The sequence below is a fragment of the Maylandia zebra genome, linkage group LG16 (genome assembly GCF_041146795.1).
Source record: "Maylandia zebra isolate NMK-2024a linkage group LG16, Mzebra_GT3a, whole genome shotgun sequence".
Taxonomy (NCBI): Eukaryota; Metazoa; Chordata; class Actinopteri; order Cichliformes; family Cichlidae; genus Maylandia; species Maylandia zebra.
In genome coordinates, this window is record NC_135182.1 from 12476258 (window position 1) to 12500099 (window position 23842).

The 23842-nt window shown below is 39.1% G+C and overlaps 2 protein-coding genes and 1 long non-coding RNA gene across 4 annotated transcripts in view; 1 reads left to right on the forward strand and 2 right to left on the reverse strand.

Moving 5' to 3' along the window:
* Positions 1 to 569: 569 nt before the first annotated feature.
* LOC143412995 (uncharacterized) lies at positions 570 to 939 on the reverse strand. Its single transcript, XR_013093544.1, has 2 exons — positions 705 to 939; positions 570 to 626 (listed from the first exon to the last, which is right to left on the reverse strand). It is a non-coding gene; the product is annotated as an uncharacterized LOC143412995 (long non-coding RNA).
* Positions 940 to 5119: 4180 nt separating this feature from the next.
* Positions 5120 to 16397, forward strand: LOC111500395 (C-type lectin domain family 4 member E). Its single transcript, XM_024801043.2, has 6 exons — positions 5120 to 5206; positions 5282 to 5383; positions 5560 to 5709; positions 12273 to 12415; positions 14948 to 15051; positions 15713 to 16397. Exons 1-6 carry the CDS (start codon positions 5137 to 5139, stop codon positions 15858 to 15860), a joined length of 717 nt encoding a protein of 238 aa, XP_024656811.2. The 5' UTR covers positions 5120 to 5136; the 3' UTR covers positions 15861 to 16397.
* A 515-nt stretch (positions 16398 to 16912) lies between these two features.
* hydin (HYDIN axonemal central pair apparatus protein) overlaps positions 16913 to 23842 on the reverse strand; it is a 59358-nt gene continuing 52428 nt past the window's right edge. For both annotated transcript variants that reach the window (XM_076874732.1, XM_024801042.2), the window contains exons 84-93: positions 23666 to 23836; positions 23330 to 23439; positions 22976 to 23198; positions 21960 to 22169; positions 21676 to 21839; positions 18924 to 19074; positions 18613 to 18843; positions 18262 to 18486; positions 17771 to 18052; positions 16913 to 17355 (exon numbers count right to left, since the gene is read on the reverse strand). In XM_076874732.1, the coding sequence (XP_076730847.1) occupies positions 17146 to 17355; positions 17771 to 18052; positions 18262 to 18486; positions 18613 to 18843; positions 18924 to 19074; positions 21676 to 21839; positions 21960 to 22169; positions 22976 to 23198; positions 23330 to 23439; positions 23666 to 23836 (1977 nt within the window). In that variant the 3' untranslated portion in view covers positions 16913 to 17145. The remainder of the gene's footprint in view (positions 17356 to 17770; positions 18053 to 18261; positions 18487 to 18612; positions 18844 to 18923; positions 19075 to 21675; positions 21840 to 21959; positions 22170 to 22975; positions 23199 to 23329; positions 23440 to 23665; positions 23837 to 23842) is intronic.

The window sequence follows — 23842 nt, forward strand, 5'->3', positions numbered from 1 at the left end:
ATGTATGCTCAATCATCCAGGTGAGTAAATCCCAAAACGTTGATTCTGTTAATCTGGACGTAGCGTTTTCAGTGGGAGAAACATTTTGTCACTCATCCAAGTGACTTTTTGCCACCACTCTGCAGTTTGCCATATGTTGCAAAGTGAAACAATAGACTTCAAGAACCTTAAAGCACAAACATCTAAGTGACGAAACATTTCTCCCACTGAAAAAACTACGTTCAGATGAACAGAATCCACCTTTTTACTTACTTACCTGGATAATGAGAATGCATCATGCAAGCACCATAGTATGTCACATGAAGTAGTCTGTAGACAGGCCTCACCCAGTCATTAAATTGTTTGTCAGCTATACAATTACCCTTGAGCTTCTTAGAATAATAGACTACGCATAATGGCTGTGATGTGATGATTCCGTCAAATTCCTAGAATTAAAGCAGGAAGTCTACTTTAACACATATGGATATTGTTTGATTTTAAAATCCATTGTGGTGGTGTACAGAGACAGAATTGCAACGAAATTACAAAGAACGTGTCCATAAGCTTAGAGAACCAATTGCACCCCTTACCTTCAGAGGGAGCAGCAGTCTCACTTGCTGCAGGCATTGTGAGTGGTCCTTCATCTGCTGATTACACCATTTGATTAAGTTTTAATATTTGTAACAAACATTTTATCCACAGAAACCAAGCTAGTGGTAACTTACCACAATCTACAGTGTCTTGGAGCTGCGCTGTTTTTGTGGAATCAGCTACTGCATATACAGGCTCACTGGTGCCACACGCCGACATTGTGAGTGCTGTGTCATCATCATCTGATTCACTCTCACCGTCCTTTGTTTCAGCATCACTTAATGCAATTTCATCTGAGAAATTGTGGAAAAAACCCAAAAAAACCAAACACAAACCCCCCAAAAATCTCACATTAACAACGAGATATGATAAAATACAGAACAAATACTGGAAATTATAGTACATAGTTTTACTATTTAAGGCCACCACTCTGCAGTTTGCCAAATGTTGCAAAGTGATGAAACAATAGACTTCAAGAACCTTAAATCATGGACATTTAACAGAATGGTCTGTGCTTTTAGGTTTTAATTCTGTTGATAAAGGCTCAAGGTTCAAGGTTCTTTATTTGTCACATGCATAGTTATACAAGTATAACACACAGTGAAATGTAGCCTGACACGCTCCTCGACATGTGCAAAAATTGGGGGGGGGGGGTGTAGAGGAAGAACATTATATATATATATATATATATATACACATATAGTATATACACTGGGTGAATGTGCAGTAGTAGCAGCAAGCAGGTGAATTCTGTACATTAATATGAATAGACATCTGACTATTTTACAGGATAGACAATATAAACATATTTAAAATTAAAGGAATTGAATAATATGAAAGCATAATATTCAACTACTGCCCTAATATTTGCTCCTTTCAATACAAACCTTCTATTTTGATCTCATCCAGTGATTTCCCCTGGATCTGGGAAAGATGTCCTTTTTCCAGTGTTAAAAGCAGTTTGGAAATCTTGGCCAGCTGTGTTTGTCATGGCCTGGGTCTAGGGACCCAGGGCTCAGGCATTTTCAGTGTATGTTTATGTTTATGTTTTCCGTGTGTTGTATTGGTTTGCTCTCCGTCTCTCCATGTGTCTCTGTGTGAGCTTCCGGAGGTGTGGGTGAGGAGACTGCGAACCCGGAAGTGGTCTACTCGAGAGACAGCCGCACCTGCCGCTCGTCGTCCTCTGCCAGCTGCAGCAGATTACGCTCGTCTAGGAACGGCATTTAGGACTGCAGCTGAGCTGAGGCCGACGATGGATCCTTGAGTCAGAACTCGTCAGTACTGCCGTGAGCTTTTACGTAACCTCCGAGGAAACAGATCCCCTGCTAACCCTCTGCCTTTTGTGTTACCAGGAATCGGGAGCGGAGTACGCCTCTAAAGTCACGGTGTGGGAATTGGAGTTTTTTGGAGTCGCCACCTTTCACTTCTCACGGACATCTGCACTGTGTGGGATTCAGGGAGAATCACCACGGGACCACAGTGCTGGGATTTTGTATATAGTTGTGTGTTTTTCACCTCCTGTAAATAAATCCACTGTCCTTCACTTAGAGTCTTGCGTTTGGGCCCTGCTTTCACTGTCACTCCACGGTCTGCCATCGCAGCCCGTGACAGTGTTGTGGGAACTGGTAATCTGTAGAATTCGCGGTGAACACGGATATCATGACCCAGGAAATCTGCAACCTGATCAAGTTCGTTGTTTTTCAAATTAAGGACTTGTGAGAGTGTGGCAACATGTTTTCTGAGCTGTGTCGATCTTAGATACTCAGGCTGCTTTGCTCCACACTGGTGTGCATGAACACGCAAGGAGTCCATTCCTCTGTAATGACTCATTGATCGGGGTCTTGCAAAGAGGTAGATATTAGTGGCACAAATAGCACAGTCAGGCCTCCTACTAACCAGTAGTGACAGAGCATCCAGCATGCTTGGTGTTAGCAGAACTGGAACATTTCTGTCCCTTTTTCCCATTATTTCTATTCTACAGAAATAGTTACAGAGTCTCTGTTCCATTTCTGAGAGCCCCATGGCAACATCTGTGTGGAGTGCTGTTTTGTCTCTTTCAAGAAAACTTTTGAGGCGCATCTTTGAAACCTCTCCAGAACATCTTTGATTGAACACAATGATTTGTGAGAGTGTAACTTGTGCAAGTTGGGCATAATTCTGAGCTGTGGCTTCGTTCTCCAAGCTGCAAAAGGCACTTTCTGCAGATTTTTGAAGGTAGTGATGGAGAATCCGAACATCTTCTGTAAAGGGCAATGTTGATGGCTTGTTAAACATTGCCTCACTCATTATGTTCAAGGCACGGTGAGACACCATCTCGGACCATTTGGAGACATACAACTTCTTGAACACATCAGTGGACTTGATTAGGGCTTCATCCTCTGTCATGAGGGCACGACAATGGATAATGTCAGACATTTTATGCAGTGTATGTCCCAGTTTCAGCGCAAGGCTTGGAGTTTTGTATGACGATGGACTGCTGGACTTCCAGACCAGCAGGTTTAGGGAAGTCGTTTATGGGGTCACATCTTCGTCCAGTCCTCTCCCTCATGCATGAGTAACACAAAGAACTTTGGTAACTTGTGTCTTGCTTTTGCTGTGTAGTAGAATTGTCTTGAATGTTCCAGCGAATAGGTTTATGCTACGAACCTATCAGAATACATTTTAAAAGTAACCTTCCCAACACTGGTTAACATACACAGTATTACTCCTATACAACTGGACTTAACTCTGCACTGAGATAAGTCATCCTCTCATGGTCATTAGAAATACATTAAAAACACTTTTTTAAACACTTTGCTTTTCAGCCCCAGTGATGTACATCATTTGTATGCTGTCTATATAATACCATACACAGAAATTGTATGAAATGCACATTGGGTGTGATGGTTGCTTACATTAAAGTGTCCTTAAATATGTTAAATGCTTTCATAAAATATTATGTTTCTCCATGAATTTAAGAAGATCAGAACAAAATAAACACTGCTCACAGATACGGAGGATGAACATGGACTTACAGGAAACAGCAAGATGTTAGTGATAAAAGATGGTTTCCTGGCAAAAGCCAGTCATAATTTGATAACAAGGACACCCACAGTACAGGCACATTATGCAACAGCAGCTCTGTACTGGATGAGTTACAACATATAGTCATGCGAAAAAAATAATCATCCATTATTGCTATGAAGTCTGGTAAAAAACTAAGTGGACAACATAACCCCGAACAAGTAGACACCATAATCCACAACATTCACAAACACTAATTATCATCCATCCATATTCTTCAACATATCCGGGACTGGGTCAAGAGGGCAGCAGCCTAAGCGGAGAAGCCCAGACCTCCCTCTCCCCAGCCACCTCCTCCAGCTTGTCCAGGGGGACACCAAGGTGTTCCCACCAATCTGTCTGTCGATCTCCGGCTCCCTTCTCCCATCACTCATGAACAAGACCCCGAGATACTTAAACTCTGCCACTTGGGGCAGGAACTCATCCCTGACCCAGAGTGGGCACTTCACCCTTTTCTGGCTGAGGACCATGGCCTCAGATTTGGGGGTGCTGATTCTTATTCCCACTGCTTCACTTACGACCTGCGGTCTAGAGCGTCCTAGTGCCACGTGCACTTACACTTACGCTGAATATCAGATGAATGAATATTTCATCATTGCCTTCACACTGTTGGCCTCAATAGGTTATACATGACTAACTTTAGTTCTTGCTATGTTCCCCCCTGTCCTTTTTGTTGCCTTTTTTCCTTGTTTTTTTTTTTTCTACCTATTTGTTATTTTTCCCTCTCCATGTTTATGTATTTGTGCTTATGGAGGGTGTTGTCATCTATTAGCATGGTAGTGGCACTCTTGGTAGTTAAAAATAGGATTCTCACAACCTGTTTATCAATAAAAGGCAAAATCAGATAAAGGTCTTCTAATTGCCACTCTCCACTTGTGCTAATCTAACATTTTTAGGAGCTGACCTGTTGTTTTTGTGCTGTTTCCAAGAAATTATAATGTTTATACAAGCTTCTGGATGTTTTAAAAAGCAAGAGCGAGAGGGAGAGAAATTCTCCCCTTTTAGCACTTTCATGTGTAACGTTATTATCTCATTCTTGTGTTGAGGTTATTTTTAATCACACAAATGTCTCTGCAGCAATGACAGTAAATAATCCATCTTTAAAAACTGATTAAAAATACTATCTAGCATGTTTCTATATAGTTTCTAAATAAGAACTTAAAGGTCTTAGGCAGGAGCCTAAAGTTTTAATTGCTAACTTTCTGATTATTTTCTTTATATGAATCTGAAATCTGAAACTTTAAAGTTCTTAAAAAAAACGGCGTAAAGAAATTTAACTTTTATTAGTTTTCATGTGACTATCATATACAAAATTATCTTTAGAAAGGATCAGATCCACTTTTACTGGTAAATTAGTGCTGTGAAAATCATATCAACATCTGAAATGTGTGACATCCTCGAAAGTTCAAAAAAAGAAGAACTTGAAACTACTGATAATTTGAGGTTACAAGTGCTGAGCTACAGATCTCACCATTTAGGAAATAGTTTGCCTGCTTGTGAGCAATGGAGGAAATTTCTGCCAGTGCTGAATCTGCTGAACAAGACAACCCAAAACTGTCAACACATCACACAGGTAGGAAGTGATAGATTTATTTTAACAGCTGTTGTTACTGTTGTATAATTCAGTCTTTTTTTCTTCTCTTTTCAGGTCCAAAGAGCCGTAAGGAGAATCGTTATTTAGGTGTTATTGTGTTGTGGAGTCTGCTGGGTGTTTTACTTCTTATTGGATTTGTCACTTATGGTGTCCACTGTGAGTCTGATTCTTCATAAATAATTGTTCAAACTGCCACTGAGTGCTGAATTAATATTTGACAAGCTAAGCAATGTTCAAAGTTTTTATGGTTTAAAATAAATCAGAAGCAGTCTAAGTATGAATGCACAAGATGTTTTGTGTCTCAAAAGCCTGCCCTAATTTATTTATTTCAGACTTTATTATGATTGAGGAAAGAGACAGCCTGAATGCAAATCTCTCCACTGTGAGTAAAAAACTTGCCGTCATGACTGAGGAAAGAGACCTGCTGCGTGCCAACTTCTCTGAAAATCTCAAAAAGCTTGAAGTGCTTCTGAGTTCTCTGAGTGAGTCCTTTTATTTACCGTTGTCTTTACAGTGATTCAATTCTCTAGCAAATACTGTTCTCCTTTTCTCTCACTGAGAAGAAACTTAATTAACTTAAATTAATTAAACTTAAATGCTTAAGAGACCAAATATGCATTGTCATTTGGGATTGTGGCTCTTCAAGACTTTGCACTCACTGAAATTATTCGAAATTCATAAAGTCAACCCAAGAAAGTTGCTGGATGATATTTCATTTAATTTATTTCCATCCAGCCATTCTCTTGCGCTTATCCAATTCAGGGTCACTGGAGCCTATCCCAGCTACCATAGTGCAAGAGGCAAGGTACAACCTGGACAGGTGGCCAGTCTATTGCTGGGCCAACACATAGAAACACACAACACACAACCATTCACACTCACATTCTCATCTATGAACAATTTAGATTCACCAATTAACCTAACCCCAGTAGTAGCAACATTGCCGATGCCAACTGCATCACAAAATCTAACCAGTACAAAAATGCTGAAATTGATTCCTTTATAGAAATTGTAGTTACATTTATAAATTAATGAGTCTACAACAAATAGACCTTAATATAGGTAGTTACAGTCATTCCATCTAAAGTCAGACATTTTTTTTCTTTAGAACATTCTGCTTGACCATCACACATTTACATACAAATTTTATGGTTCAGAGTTTGAACACATCTAATGGGTTTTGTGATAATTTAGCTTCATATATTTCAAGATATATATCTATATATAGCACTTTTCTACTCTGCTTGAGCAGTCAAAGCACTTTTTTCAACATGCCTCATTCATCTAGTCCAGGGGTCGGCAACCTGCGGCTCTTTTGTCCTTGTACTGCGGCTCCAGGTGGTTTGGGAAAATAAATTCGAAGTATTTAGCTGAAGTGTATTTTATTTGTGTTTAGTTCTTTTTTTTAACTTGTAGTTCTAAATTGGAAGATTATTGTGATATTGAAATATAAAAATGAAATTATATTTTATTATTTTTCATTGCTCAAAATAAGCGTCACACTCGCAGAAGTCGGTATACCTGTAGAAACGGCGTGCATTTATCGAGACTTTCAACCCCAGATATGCCAATTATGGATCTTCGGATCCACATTATGTCGGCAGCTGTTCTCCACCGTGAACTATGTTAAAAACAAAAACCGCTCACGCCTCACAGATGACAACTTATAGTCCTGCGTAAAGATGAAAGTGACTTCGTACAGCCCCGATTTGCAGATGCTGTGCGCAGAGGTTCAGGAGCAGAAGTTCCATTGTAAACATACCACGGCAGACCCGACAACGTTTCCATGAACATGCTTTTCAGCATCTCTTTATTGACCACTTTTCACACGGTTGCTGTACGCATACAGCTGGCTGTAGCTTTTCAGCTCACAGGCCGAAAACACAACAGCAGAGAAAGCACAGACTTTAAGGCAGCGAGGCGTGATTGCTGGTGCCGCTCAGGAGCGTCCGCCTCCCCTGCAGCGGCGCTGCAGACCACGCCCCGCCACACACATTAACCAGGTAAAATACACATTTAGGCAGAATTTTGCAAATGTCTATTTTTTTTAGCAGCATAGTGCTTTTTTTCCAATTACTTTTTAAAAGTCAGTTCAAGGCTCCAAAGGTGATATAAGGGTGGCGGCTCACAACAGTTTTTGTTTGCTACATGGATAATTTTAGTTCAGCTGGGTGTCTTTCCTTTTGTTATATTTCTTTAAGAGTTCAAAATGTGATTTTCTCTGTAAAACTTAATGGATTTCACACACCTTAGTTGCTCTGTGGATTCTTTTAAAAAGCAGTTAAAAACTTTTCTGTTCAAACAAGCCTTTTGTTGATCTACGTATTTTATATTCTTTACATTTGATCTTTTACATTGTGTATAATGTCCATTGATTGTATTGTTTATTTTAACCCTTGTATGGTGTTCGGGTCTGTGAGACCCGTTTTCAGTTTTTTTCAAAAGAAAAATTAAACAATTAATTATTTTTTCAACCTGAAATTCATTGGCTTTGGCTTATTTTCTGTGAAGAACATAAATCCGAACTAATTTTCAATGACCTCATACTGTACCTCCCCCCACGCATTTACATTACATACAAGGTGTTCGGGTCCACTGGACCCAGGTCTAATAAAAGTGTTGAAAGTGTAGGTCCTGTGTTCCCACACTCTGTCTTCCTCCTTTCTGGTGCTGCTGATAGTGTTTTCTTTGCCCCCCTGCTCCTGCACAAAGTTGCAACATTGTTGAAAATTCAACTATCAACACGTCTGCTCTGACATTCCCACACATTTTACCCTCTTTCTTGAGGGATCCAAATTTTATTTTCTCATACCCTGTCCCACCTGCAAATTAGGGGCATAATACTATAAATAAGACTTTGCCAGTGTGGTTCTTTATGACAACTGATCAAGATGGCAAAAGATTATCTGCTGCGAGGGCCATCCAATTGATTTTGGAAGAGAGGAGCTTCGGATGATGATGTTGACAAAGAGGTTTCAGAATATTTCACATTTCTGAAAATTCAGAGTCTGACAGTGACTTTGAAGAAGAGGATGAGGTTGAGCACCATTTAGTAACAAAACGAAGACGAGTACCCCATCTGTAGCCAGCTCCAGGACCAGAACAAGCCCACCAGACAGCAAGTGAAGAAATATGGATGTCAGTAACTGGTGACATTGAATGGTCTTCTTGCCCAAGAAATGAGCCACCCTGCAGAGCTGTTACTGGGATAAGCCAGGGCCAACACGGCTGACAGTTACTCATGTGCAGGACATCAAGTCTTCATTTGAGCTTTTCATCCCAGATTCCATCCAGAAAATTATTCTGGATTGCAGTAATCTAGAAGGAAGGTGTGTTTTTGGAGAGAGGTGTAAGCAGATGGACCAAATTCATCTAAGAACCCCAAAGGCCTACTTTGGGGTTCTTATCCTTGCAGGAGTTTTCAGGTCCAAAGGGGAATCCACAGAATCCCTGTGGGATGCAGAAACCGGCAAGAACCTTTCCGTGCATCAGTGTCTCTGGAAAACTTCCACAAAATTTCCAGGATTATCCGTTTTGATAACCGAGACGACAGACCAGCTCGACGGCAGAGAGACAAGCTAGCTGCCATCAGGACAGTGTGGGATAAGTGTGTGCACCACCTCCACCTGCTTTACAAATCTGGGCCTAATGTCACCATTGATGAGCAGCTGATCCCATTTAGTTGTGAAACATGTTGCTTCACGTGTAAATGTGTTGTGTCTTTCCACTCACTCCACTTGATTATAACTGATTTTTTTTTTATAACATTTTATAAAAACAAAAAAACAAAAAACGAGAAGCACATTAATTCATAAATGTGATCTAACAAAGGTAAAGGGAAAAAATTAACCATGTTTGCTGTTCATATGGCTTGTAATTGGGATGAAGTAAATATCTGTTGAGTAATTTAACATAAAATTGTTTGATAGTGTTAATTTGGAAAGCCAAAACTCTAGCGGGTCCACCAGACCTATGAACACTGGCTGAGTAACAAAAATATGAACACCACACAAGGGTTAATATTTTGTGTACAGCGCTTTGTGACTGCCTGTCTGTTAATAAATAAACTTTACTTACTTACTTACTTTAGTTGTTCACACAAAGCATAAAGGTAAAAAAAAACAATATATACAGTGTTATCTTCATTTTAGATGTCAAAAAGTATTTGCGGCTCCCAGTGTTTTCTTTTGCGTGGAAACCGGGTCCAAGTGGCTCTTTGGGTGTTAAAGGTTACTGACCCCTGACTAGGGATGGGTATTGATAAGATTTTCACGATTCCGATTTCATTTTCGATTCTGTTTAACGATTCTTTATCGATTCTTATTTTTAAAAAAGGAGAACACTAAGGGTGATTAGCTTAGAACTTTGTTTTATATCTTCTCTTTGAACAAGATAGAAATTTAGGAGTAACATGGCCTTACAAACCCAACAGTGAGATCTTAAGAGATCCACAGCCTACGGCTCTTTAATGGGGTGTCACAGAGTCCCCAGGAAAAATTTTTTTTAAATGTAAAACAATAAAATAAATATGATCATGATTTCTCGGAAATGTAGTGATTCATTTTCCAAACAAATGATGTAATCATTTTCTTCTGACTTAACACATTTTTAAAATCAAATTTCAGTCATTAGGAAAATATCATATGAACCATTATCCGTATCACTGCTTGTCACTATAAAGCTGCAGTGCAGCAGTGTACCTTATGCTTGTCACAAATTTACATTTACAAATCTGAATGGTACTAAAATAATTTAAGGGCTATATTTCATCGACACATATGTGAAATGTATTTAATGGTGTTTAGTGACTTATAAAATGATTGAATCCACAACAAGTATCCTTAATGTATTTTCATTAAGGAAGTTGAAAAGGAAGCTGATAGCCCTTACACTGACACTACATATTCTTATTTTTATCTCAATATCCTTTAAATCTTTTTTTAACTGTTATTTTACTTGTTTCATCTGTGGTCATGTTTGATTCAGTTGTGATGCATCTTTTCACCGAGACATCACTTTCTGATCTACAGGTTTGTTTAGAGATTCACAAATCACTGAGTCTCTAAACACAACCTTCTATCAGTTTCACCCAGTTATTAGAAGTTAGGAGCAGTTACTGTAGCTGCATTTTGCATATTGTGTAAAACTTAGGTAGATTGCAGTTTAATTTTTTTACTTTTACTCTGGGAAAGACAGCAACAATAGTGAGATGTTAACCTGCAGAAGACTGATAATAACAGACCTTCTTCACAGACCTTCATTATTATTATTATTATTATTATTAATAATAATAATAATAATAATAATAAGCTTTTTTCTTTCAAGATATTTGTCTGACATGGAAAACTGTTTTCTTCTGCACACATCAAATTCAATATTTCACCTTCTAATTCTCAGAGAGGCATTTAAAGCACTTTTGGATTGGCCTCACTTTTCAGAGACGTCCCTTCTTTATTTACAGTTTATGGTTGTGCCAAAGTTCTAATTTGGATTTGGAATGACTGATATTGATTGATATAGATATTGACACAGTATAACATTTAACTTTTCAAAATGTGTTTTTTGTGAAACTGTATTTATTGTATTGAGTCATGGGTTGTTGTTGTTGTTGTTGTTTTTGTTTTGTTTTGGTTGCTGTAATACACTGATCACCCAACATGAGAAATATAATGTAGTGATAATAAATATAAAGATATATAATAGATATATGTAATATATAATCAATATAGAAGAAAAGGAAAAAAGTATTTTTTATATATATTAATACAACTGAATTAATATCTAATTTATTTATATTTGATATTAATCTAAATATGCAAGATAATGCTTGGAAAAACTTGAAATAAATATTTTCTAGTACACCCCATGTCCCCCCCCCCCCCCTCCCACCTTAGATTCACCCTTAGATTAGTAGGATGATTTAAGCAATCTACCTAACCATCCTATCAGGCTAAGCTAGCAGTTCATCTGCATATTTTAACTTTATTACCTTTATTAGTCGGATGTAGCTTTATTGCAGATTTTTGCTGTGTAAACCGAATAAGTCAGATGAGAACAGCTGCAAATAATTTTTTTCATGGTGGAGTTTGTTGAACAGCTGGCTTCATTAAGGACTCCTGGCAGGTTCCCAGTAAAGTTTTAGCCACAAGTGCTGCTGTTTTGGATGCAACAAACCAAGACCAAACATGCTTTCTTCACTCCGCCTGAGCTCACCCTCTTCATTAAGGTGGGGGGAGGCTAACATAAAATCATGTATTTAGCTAACTCTGACGTGAATAGAAGATGCTTTTATAACGTCATTTTCAGATTTAAAGTCAAATAATATAAAAAAAACTCTGTTCAATTTTTTTCTTTTGTAGGCTAGTAAAAAAAATGCACAAGGCAAATATCAGAACACTGATATGCTCTCTTTTCTTCATTGCAACTCCCACATGCTCCTCTAAAGGCTTACAACAACACATTTACTAGAAAACTAAAGCACACAGACACAGGCACAAAAACACTTACACAAAAACACCTCATCCAGGAGATAAAATACTTTTTGCTTGTTTGTTTTTTGTCTCCTAATAATGTTTAAAACCTTGGAATGATTAGTTTAGGCTGTATTATTTCATTGGGCACTACTGCACTTGACATCATATATTTATTTTTGCATCTAAGAATTTTTTTAATATGGCCTGTAAATACATGAAAGAGTTGCAACAGCAATTTCTAAAATATAAACTGATGATGAGTTCATTTTAAAAGACTTGTGATTTTTTTCTTTTGAACATTTATTATTGCCCATTAATAAGAAAAAAGTACTTTTTATCTGATTACTGAATGGAATAACTGATTATTAAAATATTGGTTGCAGCCCTAAAATAGATTAAGTACAAAAACTGTCACCATAGTAAATATACACAGGCAAACAAATATAAAAGTCAGGAGGTGAATAAACTATAGATAAATCTAATTAAACAGATCAAATGAGCATTGTTGTAAGGTTCATTAAATATTTTTCATTAACCTTACTGAAATATTACTTGTTTTTAATTTCTTCTAGTTATACAATGTCCTGCAGGATGGAGTAATTTCAGCTATAGCTGCTATCTCCTCTCTGGAAGCTCTGGTCCCTGGGATGCAGCCAGAAGGGACTGCAGAGACAGAGGAGCAGATCTGGTGGTTATTGATTGCGCTAAAGAACAGGTACAGTTCCTATGTATGTGTTTTACTGTGTTTATACACGAATATTCATATTCGTACCCCTCATTCATTACTTCTGAGTGTGATGAAACCTGCATTTTTGGAATTTGTGAGATGTCTAGTTTTAGCGGTGTGGTGGTTGTTGAAATGGTTTTGTGAGCTTCCAGCTAAGATTCTGCTGTTCTGCCGCTCAGACACTGAGCAATGGCTCTGTGCTACATGCATCTCTGCCATTCAAAGACACTTTGTATATAGATTATTTTCATTCAATACTAAATTGTAAATGTTGTTTTCAAGGAAGCAATTTTTTATTCAGTGTCCTCATAAATCCCTTATTTTTACGCATTTGCTACTACTAGATTAAACACACATGAGGTTTAAGGCGTGGACAAGTTTGAAACCTTTTGTCCTTAAAAATGGAAAATTGCTGAAAATAAAAACAGCTATCACTTCAGTCTTTTATTTTAGCTCCTAATTTGATCAATTCTGCTCTCAGCTTTGCGGTCTCCTGTATGCTGCACGTCTCGTTTATGCTCCTTTCTTCACTTTTACTTGACAAGCTTCCATCTAGGCTTTCAGCAGGGCTGAAGATTCAGCTCCCAAATACTGACGGACCTATAATAATTGACATATGAAATTATTTTGCAGCCAGTTATAATTGATTATATAGTAAATTTAATTGTTAACTACAATTGAGCTGTTTTGGCAAATACATCTTCAGATGAGAACTAGAGGGTGGGTCAAAGCAGGAGAAAAACTATGAAAAATGACATTTTACAGCAAAGAAAACAAACATACTATACATATTTTTATGTCCCAGCAATTATTAAACCCTGAAACAGCTGTTACTCCATCTCACTCTGGATACTGTGGAAGAAGTCTAGTGTGTGTGTAGTATAATGGTATAGCTTACCACAGACATGAGCGAAAAAAGATAAATATGGAGCCATACAGGCTCGGACGTGACCGGATTAACAAGGCCTGCGTCAGGTGTTGAGGTACCAGAACATTCTGATGAGAAGTGGGCTGCTCCCTGAACTTAGATGGATGATATCCATCTTAGATGGATGATATCCATCTAAGTCCAGTACCCATCACTGTGATTTAACCATCACAGTGATTATCACAGACCCTGAACATGGTCTAGTAATCATCACAGTGAAGAGTTAGACAGCACCAGACTTCACCATGGCTACACCTACTGGCTGAAGGGGCTGAGTATTCACTGAGTCAATGAGAGACACTCTGAATGGATGACTGAAGGCCAGAGAGTCCTGATCCCCAAATACCCCAAGAAGGGACTGGTCCTAGCCTTGGTACCAAATGGAAGCTTTTGTCAAGCATCGTAGTGGGTAAGCTATGGTTCATTACATGAGCGGGGCACAGAAAGGAGGCTACTGGTAGACCGAGCAGTTGTCTGAGACAGCAAGACTAGGCTCAGCAACCTGTGCGCTGCCTGGATAGATGCCCCACACCTGGGTTCCTGGAATGCCTAGAACTATACAAAATCAACAGGACCCTAAGAGCCGTCATCAGGAACTCAATGTGTATGTGGCGTACAACACTAGAGCCCATACATTAGAGGCCAACTTCAAGCCCATAGCACAAGTCACCATGAAGTGCAGGTTCTACCAAGGAGATGCACTGTCTCCACTGCTGTTCTGCATAGGCCTGAAACCGCTCAGTGAGATCACTGACAAGATTGGCTACGGATACTGACTACAGAATGGGCCAATCGTCAGCCACCTCCTCTACGTGGATGACATCAAGCTGTATGCCAAGAGTGAATGTGACAGAGATTCGCTGATCCACACCACAAGGATACACAGCAATGACATCGGAATGTTGTTTGGACTGGAGAAGTGTAGTTGGATGATAACGAAGAGAGGGAAAGTAGAACTGAAGGGATCAAACTACAAGAAGGCAACAACAGGTACTTGTAGCTGGGGTACTCAAGGGCAAATGGGAACCATAAGGAGACCACTAGGAAAGCTGCAACCACCAAGTACCAGGCAAGTCCCGAGGAGTCAGCTGAAAGGTAAGAATAAGATCCGGGCTGTCAACACCTACGCCCTGCCTGTTATCAGGTACCCTGCAGGGATAATAAGCTGGCCAAAGGAGGAGATGAATGGCTCACTAGAGCCGGCCAAAACAGCAAACTCACAGCACATTGTTGTCAAACCCCCTGCGGTCTTTCGCTACTCAGGTTAAACATGATATATAAGTCACTTAGTTAACTTCAAAATGTTATTGTTTGGCTTTTTTCAGTGTTTTGTTTGTGAGTAAATTGGTTTGGCTGAGATTAAAGTTTTCACACAGCTGAATAAACGTCAAACAGATAACTGATTAAACAGAAGTGTGAGATGGTAGAGATTTTACTCCAGTGTCCAGTGTTATATTTTAGGGAGCAAAGAGCAGACGGCTGAGTTTATTAAACTCCACCAAGACAATCTGCAAATTTCATTAAAATGTATGTATAAACTAAATAAACTAAATTCCCAAATGGGAATTCATGTTTTTGTTCTTTCTGAACAGGAGTACCTTACTAGGCTCACCAAAACATCGACTTGGATTGGTTTACATGATATAGAAGAAGAGGGAAAATGGAAATGGGTAGACGGAACTCCTCTTAATCTGAAGTAAGCTGTCATTTTGGCAGATTATATTAATTATATTTATAATACATGCTGCTCACAAATAAACTCACTAATAGACTTAGATGTCAATCGCTGAAAATCATAAAAATTGACTTATTTTGATAGCCTTATGGTGGTCATACATGATATTAACTAAGCATTTTAGAATGAAGAATGTTCTTTTAGCTGCTTCCTTATTTCCCATGGGGTTACCACAGCAGGTGAAAACACAGGGTTTTGATTTAGCACAGATTTTAACCTGGTTAATTGTCTCCTGGAATTAAACTGGGGATATTATTTGTGTAAGTCAAATGTGTTAACCACACAGTTAAAAATGAATAACAGAAATAAAACCACATATAGGAGACACCAGCCAACACTACCATCATCTCCTGACAGGGAAAAACAAACAAACAAACAAAAAACACACAGTAGCTTATTTTTTTTTCACCAAGTTTTGTTTTGCATTTTGTTGCAATTTGTTCTTAACAGCTACAGAGTTTGTAGATCCATAAATTCAGTGGATTAATCAAGCCAGGAAACTGATTTTATCATCTGTAATCTTTGATGTTATAAAAATCTTTTCATCCTTTTCTTGCTTTTATAAATGTTTCAGAACTAATTATTTTCTCAAAGATAATAATTGTGCTCACTGATCTGTCAGGTACTGGGCAGATGACCAACCTGATAATGGCAGTGGAGACCCACGGTGGGGTGAAGAGGACTGTGCTCATATCAGGACATCTGACAGCACTTGGAATGATGTTTCATGCAGGGATTTTCTGCCGTGGGTCTGTGAAAAAATACCATAATACCCACTCCTGATCCTTTATCATTTATTATTTTCTTTTTGTTTTATTCCTCTCTGAATACCTATTTACCTATAATTTAGCACATGAACTGAGGTCCAACTGCTGACTGCTGATATATCAGTTAATTTTACATTTTAAGAGAACCAGTGGCCAAAGCAGAACTACAGCAGATTCTCTGGCTCACCGCATATTAGTCATATGTTTATGGATAATCAGAAGTTGTCACAATATGTTAGTAGTTATACTGATGTCAGGACATTGTCCTCAGTCAACAGGTCCTTTTATGGCAGCAATGAAATGCAGTGGAAATGGGTTTTTTGGGATTAAGTTCATTTTCATGGTAAAGAAGGACTTTTCAATTCATCTGATCACTCTTCTAAACGTTTTGCATTATAAGCAAATTGCTATCATAAAAACAAAAAGCAGCAAACTTTGTGAAAACCAATATTTGTGTCATTCTCAAAACTTTTTGCTAGAACTGTACCATGTGACTTGCTGCAATGCAGGGATATTGCGTTTTTGTTTTGTGTGGGTTTTTTTTTTTCTGGCTTGTTGTTGCAAGCAGTAAAGCTGGGCTGATTGTTTATGATTAATAAATGATTAAGCACAAGTCTGTAAATCACATCTTATGTGCACTTTGGTTTAATTAATTAAGTTTGTTCTTTCCACCATGAAAAGAGGAAGAGTGGGCCACCGGAACAGTCTGACAAAGGTTGTATCAAAGTGTTTTTCCTTAAGAAGTAAAAAGAGTGAATTTTGTATATACACTGCAGCTCCTCACCATGTGTGATGTGATAGCTCTAACTTTGGATAATAAGAAAGTTACTGCTGTATAGCTAGTTTCCCCATAATGTGCCATGAGTCTAACAGCAAACAGGCTAGTTTGGATGAATTCACTTAGGTGAAAAGTTAACATATGGGTCATTATGATACAAAAAGGAAGTCAAGTGATCTAACTGGACCTATCAATGGACCACATATACTGTTCAAATGAACTCATGATTCCCCCCATGTGGTAATATATGTGCAGTAACAGGCATCTCCGAGTTTTCTTTGCAGAATTTATTCAGTCAGTTGTTAAATATTTATTGACAGGTTTGTCAGCTAATTACTTGAATCACACACTACACAAGGAGATATTCTAGATTTTGGCAATAAAATCTTAATGAAGCTTCAGATAAGTCACTTGTCAGCATATGCAACTGGACCATCGTACAATCTGGCAATCAATGCCTTTTTCATTGTACTCATGTTGGCATCTCTGTCTTTCTATATTTGCATGTTTCTATAATGACTCGGGGCGGTGGCCCTTCAGGTAATAGACCCATGAGTAGGGCTTCCTGTGGCCCTCAGAGCTCTGACTGGAGATGATCAAGGTGTCAAACCACGGTCCTGGAGAGCCATCTGGAGGAGCCTCAAAGGACACCTGGATGTTCTGAATCTCTTTGGATTTGATGCTTCCCCCTCCTTTGACTATAAAATGGTGGTTGTCAACCTATAGGCATAAACAGGGTTCAGGTTACATAAAATCAAAATAAGCTGCACTATTAAGTGAAGCACATAAACTGAAGCATTTATCAATGCTAAAAAAAATTGCTAAAGTGAAAGTTGTATCAGAGAGAAGCAGGAGTCAAATCTGTTGAAACATAGGGTTGCACAACAGAATTGCAAAATTCTGCCATCTGTTCCAGGCCAAATTTAATGTTTCATGGTGTCACAGTGAACACAGTGTAAATACTCCTCAGTAAAACATCCCTGTTTTTAATAACATTGACTTTTTTTTGATGTGTTTGAATTAGTATGTTGGAAATCACTTAATGTTATGTCAATAAGACATTTTTAGCTTTACGCCAACGCTTGGTCTGGTTTTCTCACTGTGCCCATTTTCACAAATTCTACTTGGTCTTTACCAGAAAAGAGAAAGCTGTGGTTTGCAGGAACACATTCTTGAAGGGGATGATGATGTTCCCACCGGCTTTAATGCTGAATGGGCCCTGAGACTGGGGGGGCAAGCATAACCCATGTAAGGGAAATATGTATTCTCCACCAACTCCTGAAGACAGGCTGAGCTGGCCTTTCACTTCTCCCAGCTGAGAAGGCTCAAAACAGACGTCCACGCTGGCCTCTGAGCCCACGTGGAAACCCGGAGTTACACTCACACTCTTGTCCACGATAAAGTCTGGGTAATCAGTCTGGAGGAGAGAGACAACACAAGAAAATTTCTGTTTAAAACTGACAGAAAGATACACACAGAGTTGTGTGTTGACAAATTATAAAGAACACATAAAAAGGTGTCTTAAGAAGTGATGAAGGCTGACACTGAATGCATATAAAGTCATCCTAGCATGAATGTATACAAAGACAGAAGAGGGCTATTTCTTCTTCTTTGTTTTGTTTTTACCTTACAGAAGTACGTGGTTTTGAAGCGGGCATAGTTGATAAACTTTACAGTGACGGTGTGGCTACGGCCCAGTAAAGCGTTAAAGTGCACAGTTTTCTCTGGTGCTGGAGGCAGAGCTCTGAGAAGCAGATCATAGTGGAAGTGGCCCAGCTCACTGCTGAACAAAGTTAGCCGTGCTGTAGACTCGCCTGCTTGCAGAGGCTTGTACTCGAAAGGCAAAACACCCTAAAAGGAAAGGCAGACATTCACAGACAGTGCCTATTAGAGTTTGTTTATGGAAACACAGTTAGGGGTTTTGTTTGTTTGTTTGTTTGTTTTCCAAGTATGATGGAAGACGCATTCAGTATTCACCTTGGACTGGCCTGGCACCGTGTGCTGAGGTGGGACAATGATATCACGGCTTTTACACTCAGTGGTGAGGCAGGAAGCTGCGGTCAGGGGGTTCTCTACTTGAACGGTGGCTGAGGCCGCCCGGCGAACTGGTGTCACTAACTCTATGGTGGACAGGACTCCTGGAGACGTGGCTTTGAAGGTAACGAGGTAGAACAAGTACTCACCTGTCTCATGGTGACGGAATGTCACCTGAAGAAAAAGATTAAAGGATGTCATGATGGGTAACAAATGTCAGTTCAGATCTGGAAATGTGTGATGTTTGATCAAACCTTGGTGTTAAACTGTCCCTCTGTATATGTAAAGAAAGACATTTCATAGTCCCTGTTAGCATGGGCGGGGACATCGATGAACTTGATGCCCCTGAGGGACACTGTAGCATCTGGTTTATCAGGCTTCACTATCTCTAGCTGCACAAGGAACCTGAGAACATAGATGAGAACATTCATGACATGACTGAGATCATTCCCTCCACTTTTTATTAAAGTGCTAGAATATTTAAATTTTCGATTTCCACTTCACCCAGCTACAGTTTTTATCTCTGGGTCAGTTTAGGCAGCATACACATATTAAAAAAAAACAAAAACTAGCTGGTAAAGACAGTGGTATATTTTGCTGCTAAATATTTAATAACAGATTTTTAACATTGGCAACATGCAATTTATAGTAGAGATGGACCGATCCGATATTACGTATCGGTATCGGTCTGATACTGACCTAAATTACTGGATCGGATATCGGAGAAAAATAAAAAATGTAATCCGATCCATTAAATATCACGAAAGCACCTCACAAAACTTGCAACACGCCATAACTCGCCTCAGAACGTTAGCAGTCGGAGCAGTATGCATCACGTGATAGAGCGGCTGTGGCATGCGGGACCTGTCGGTGGTCTGGATAGCATGTGGAGCTTCGCTAGCAACCTGGCATTTCATCTCCGACAAAGTTATCCCCGAGAGAAGTAAAGCAAGTGTGTAAGTCCATCTCTGAATGTTTGTAAAGCATTCCCACGTTAAGCTTAACAAGCGACTGCCTCTCGCTCTCCTGTTGCTACTTCAATCGTGAAACTGCTAATGATCAGCTGATCGGCTTTTCTGTCCCGAGTCCGTCTCTCTTGTTTGTTTTTGGCCCACTTTGCACCAGAAAGAGGAAACCAGCGGCTGAACAACAGCAGAACGTTTAAGCTTGATAAGCTGTTGTTAGAATTTATTTAATATTACTTTCTACACCAGGATCTTTTTCTACGTAGCTGACGGCTGGTAACTGTGCAGGGGCGGATCTAGCAAAGTTTAGCCAGGGGGGCCGATAGGGCATGAACAGTGAAAAGGGGGCACAAAGACATACTTTTCTAAACATGTATTTTAAGTACTCTTTAAAATACCAGAATAATAATAATGGATTGGATTTATATAGCGCTTTTCAAGGCACCCAAAGCGCTTTACAATACCACTATTCATTCACTCTCACATTCATACACTGGTGGAGGCAAGCTACAGTTGTAGCCACAGCTGCCCTGGGGCAGACTGACAGAAGCGAGGCTGCCATATCGCACCATCGGCCCCTCTGGCCAACACCAGTAGGCAAGTAGGGTAAAGTGTCTTGCCCAGGGACACAACGACCAGGACAGAGAGCCCAGGGATCGAACCAGCGACCTTCCGGTTACAGATGCGATTCCCAACCCCCTGAGCCACGGTCGCCCGTATAGGGAGGATGGTGTAGGTTTAAGTTTATTAGATTGATCAGTATTGCTGAACTATGAAATATTTTTTTTGTATACAGGTATAACAGAATAGCTTTAGTGTAGTTGTTGTTTTAAACTTGAGTATGAACTTGCAGACTTGCAAAATGCAGCAAGATATTTTAAAAAACAGTTTTGTTGATTAAAAAACACTATATCGGATTCCTATCGGTATCGGCAGATATCCAAATTTATGATATCGGTATCGGACATAAAAAAGTGGTATCGTGCCATCTCTAATTTAAAGTAGGAGAAAAAACAACATATATTATTTTTTACACTTGAATGTGTCAGTTACTGCTGCAGAGATTTAGGAGACGTTTCTGCACTCGTGCCACTTTATTTGGAAATCCAGACAAAGATGTTATAAAAACTTAAACTTATATGGATTCTATTGTGCCTGCGCTCTATGATGGTATTTATTTAACTACTTTATACATATTTCTTTTCTCTAACAGAATTGATTTATCCCTATAACTAAGTTGACCATTTATCATGTGTGGGTTTTTTTTTTTGTTGTTTTTTTTTTGTGTGTTTTGGTTTTTATGTGTCTGTGTGGAGGTGGGGGTTTTGGATACTCTCCACATCTCCCTTGTACACTCAGGAACTGTTGTCTTGTAACCTAGGGTTTGTTACTAGTATTATTAGATTGGATTTTTTCCTTTTTCTGTTTGTACACCCACTGGTACTGCTATAATTATGAGGTGGGAGTGTATGTCTTATATTGCTTTATGTTCTTTAAAAAGAAAACGGCATATTGTTCAATTTGTCTTTTGTAAAAGTCGATGCAAAAACTTTAATAAAAATATCAGGCTGAAAAAAACTTATACCAAGCCACCTGGGACCTCCAAACTAAAGGAGACACACAATATCAGCAGCAACAAAACTTAAATTTCAGTTTTTGGCATTAGGTTCTTTTCAACATTCTGTGGCTTCTGTGGCAGGAATTTCAACAAATATGGCTGAAGAAAAAAGATAATGCAAGGATGATGATGCTGAATTTGGACCTTATCCTGACAGTAATCATACCTCGAGAAGTTTTAATAGCAGCCCATTTCTTATTTTGATGTTTTGTATTTGTTTGTTAGTTTGAAGCGGTTGTTTGTGTTTGTTCTGATCAATGCAATTACATTATTAACCTGCAAAAACACATTTTTCCTAAATAAAGTTTTATTACACATAAATAAACAATATGTGCTTAGAAAACAGTGCAACTTCCCCATAAATATAACCACACCTTTCAGTGTTTTTACCCTGATTAGTAAATGTGGTCTTAAGTGTTTTACCGCTGTTGCCTAGAGAGCCAGTTGTGCACAGGGAGCAGCACGGTGTGGCTAGTTTTTGCCGGCAGCTCGTGCACAATAGTGTCCTCTGCTTTAGGAGGATCAGCAGTTCCCTGCAAGGAGTACAGCATGCCTGTCCCATCGGGAAAAGCAAAAAAGACTGATCCCTGTGCAAAAGGAAAGACAAATGTACAATTTTCAGGGATTAAATCCATTTAATCAATCAATCGTATCTACATGCATTTCATATTTAACTCAGTGCCACTAAAATGGCACTGCTCCTCTACCTGATGTTTTTTTCCAGAAGTAGTCATGGTCATAGGTCGATAGGTGATCGTGAATGCCGTGTTCTGGTGGGGCTCGAAGTTCACAGAGAGTGCAGCACTCCAGTGCTCACCCTCAATGACAGGTGCGATGCTGTAACCCTGGTTTGTGGGGTTGAGCACAGACAGGGTCTGAGTGTGAGAGCCACGAACTGGGCAAACAAAATTCACCACCTGCACACAGAGAGATGGCAGCAACAGTTCAGTGACAGATGGCTCAAAGGCGCTGACATTACAAAGAACAGATGATGTGTGAAGTTTAAACTTCTGATGTCAAAACATAATCTTCCCACATCTGAGCTACATCTGCTGATATGAGAAATTAATTCCTGTGTTATGGTAAAAAATTAGATTACCTTCAACTCAATCTCTAGATAGACTTCTTGTAGACATTAGTGTTACAGAGCTCATTGAAGCCAAGTAATATTTTTTAAAAACTCTTATATATGTTTCACATCGCCTGATGTTGACCTCTAACCATTCCTACAATCTGAAACACTCACAGTCATCTTTACTATTGTGCCATCATCTGGTTTCAAATTTATTGAATTTATTGACTGGTTACTGGAAACACTGTCCCATGTGAGTGAGCAGATTTGTATTAGAAACCTGAAACTATGCCATGCCATGTGGTTATTTAAAATAATTAAATGGAAACAGAATTCGTTAGTTTACTGAATACATAAAGCACTGCTGCTCTGCATGTGAATACTGAAAGGTAAGATCAAAGTCTCTCACTTTTAACTCAATAGCACAAATAATCACTTACACATGTAAGTCAGTGGTTTTTAAAAGTTAGATCACATACATGCATCATGTAAATATGACACATTCTCATCCTCACTGGTCTTCAAAAGCATTCAGTTAACCTGAAATAGCTCTTAACAAGTAACTATCCAATGATCAATCAGATGGTTTTTTTTGTTTGTTTACTATATTACTCAACACTGTATTTGTCTGAAAAGGTGCTTCAGTCAAACCTCTCTGCTGGTGGAGGTGGCGATGCAGGAGCCAGTGACAGTAAAGGTGATGGGTGACGAGGAACCCTCCACAAAGCAGGACAGATTCTCATATCTTGTGTCGTTACGCAGCTCCACAGGGGCAAACGTCACTTGAAAGGAAACTTCCATCCCTGGGTTGATAAATCCTTTTAATGGCACAATGGACAACTCTGCAGGAAAATCCTCTGTTTTCCAGTTAAACCTGTAAGAAGGTGGATTGAAAAGTAAAAAGCAAATAGGAGGATATAATCCTGTGCATGTGACACCTGATTGCAATAATACAATACTGTGTGTCTGTGTGGAGATTTGTTTGCTGGTAGCATCTAACCTTACCTGGCACTACTGTCGCCAGTATTCGTCATGACAATCTTCTTCTTGACCTGGCAGTGCTGGACCACAGCTCCAAAGGAAAGGCAGTCCTGGTCCAGCTGAACTTCAACACCCTGGTAGTTTTTTGTGAATTATGTTAACGGTAATCGTTGTTATAAGATCATGGCATTCAGTTTAATTCATATTAGTAATACAGTCTATATTCAGAACTTTTTTAAAGGAAGTCTGAAGGAAAGGTTTATTAAAAAATATTTTATGTGACAATTTACTCCTAGAAGCTGATGCTGATCAAGACACATAAAGAAACAGATTATCTGTTTCACAGTGAAATTTATGTACCTGGCAAGAGCCTTGGATGGTCAGCAGGGGTTGGATCAAGCCTAAACACTTTGCCTGCAGCTCAGCAATGAAGGGACGAATGCGCTGATGAGGTGAGAAATGGATCTGAACATTACATGATCCGCCACTAGACTTCAGCTTCAGCTCACCTTCTGGACTGAAACACAGATCCTGGGA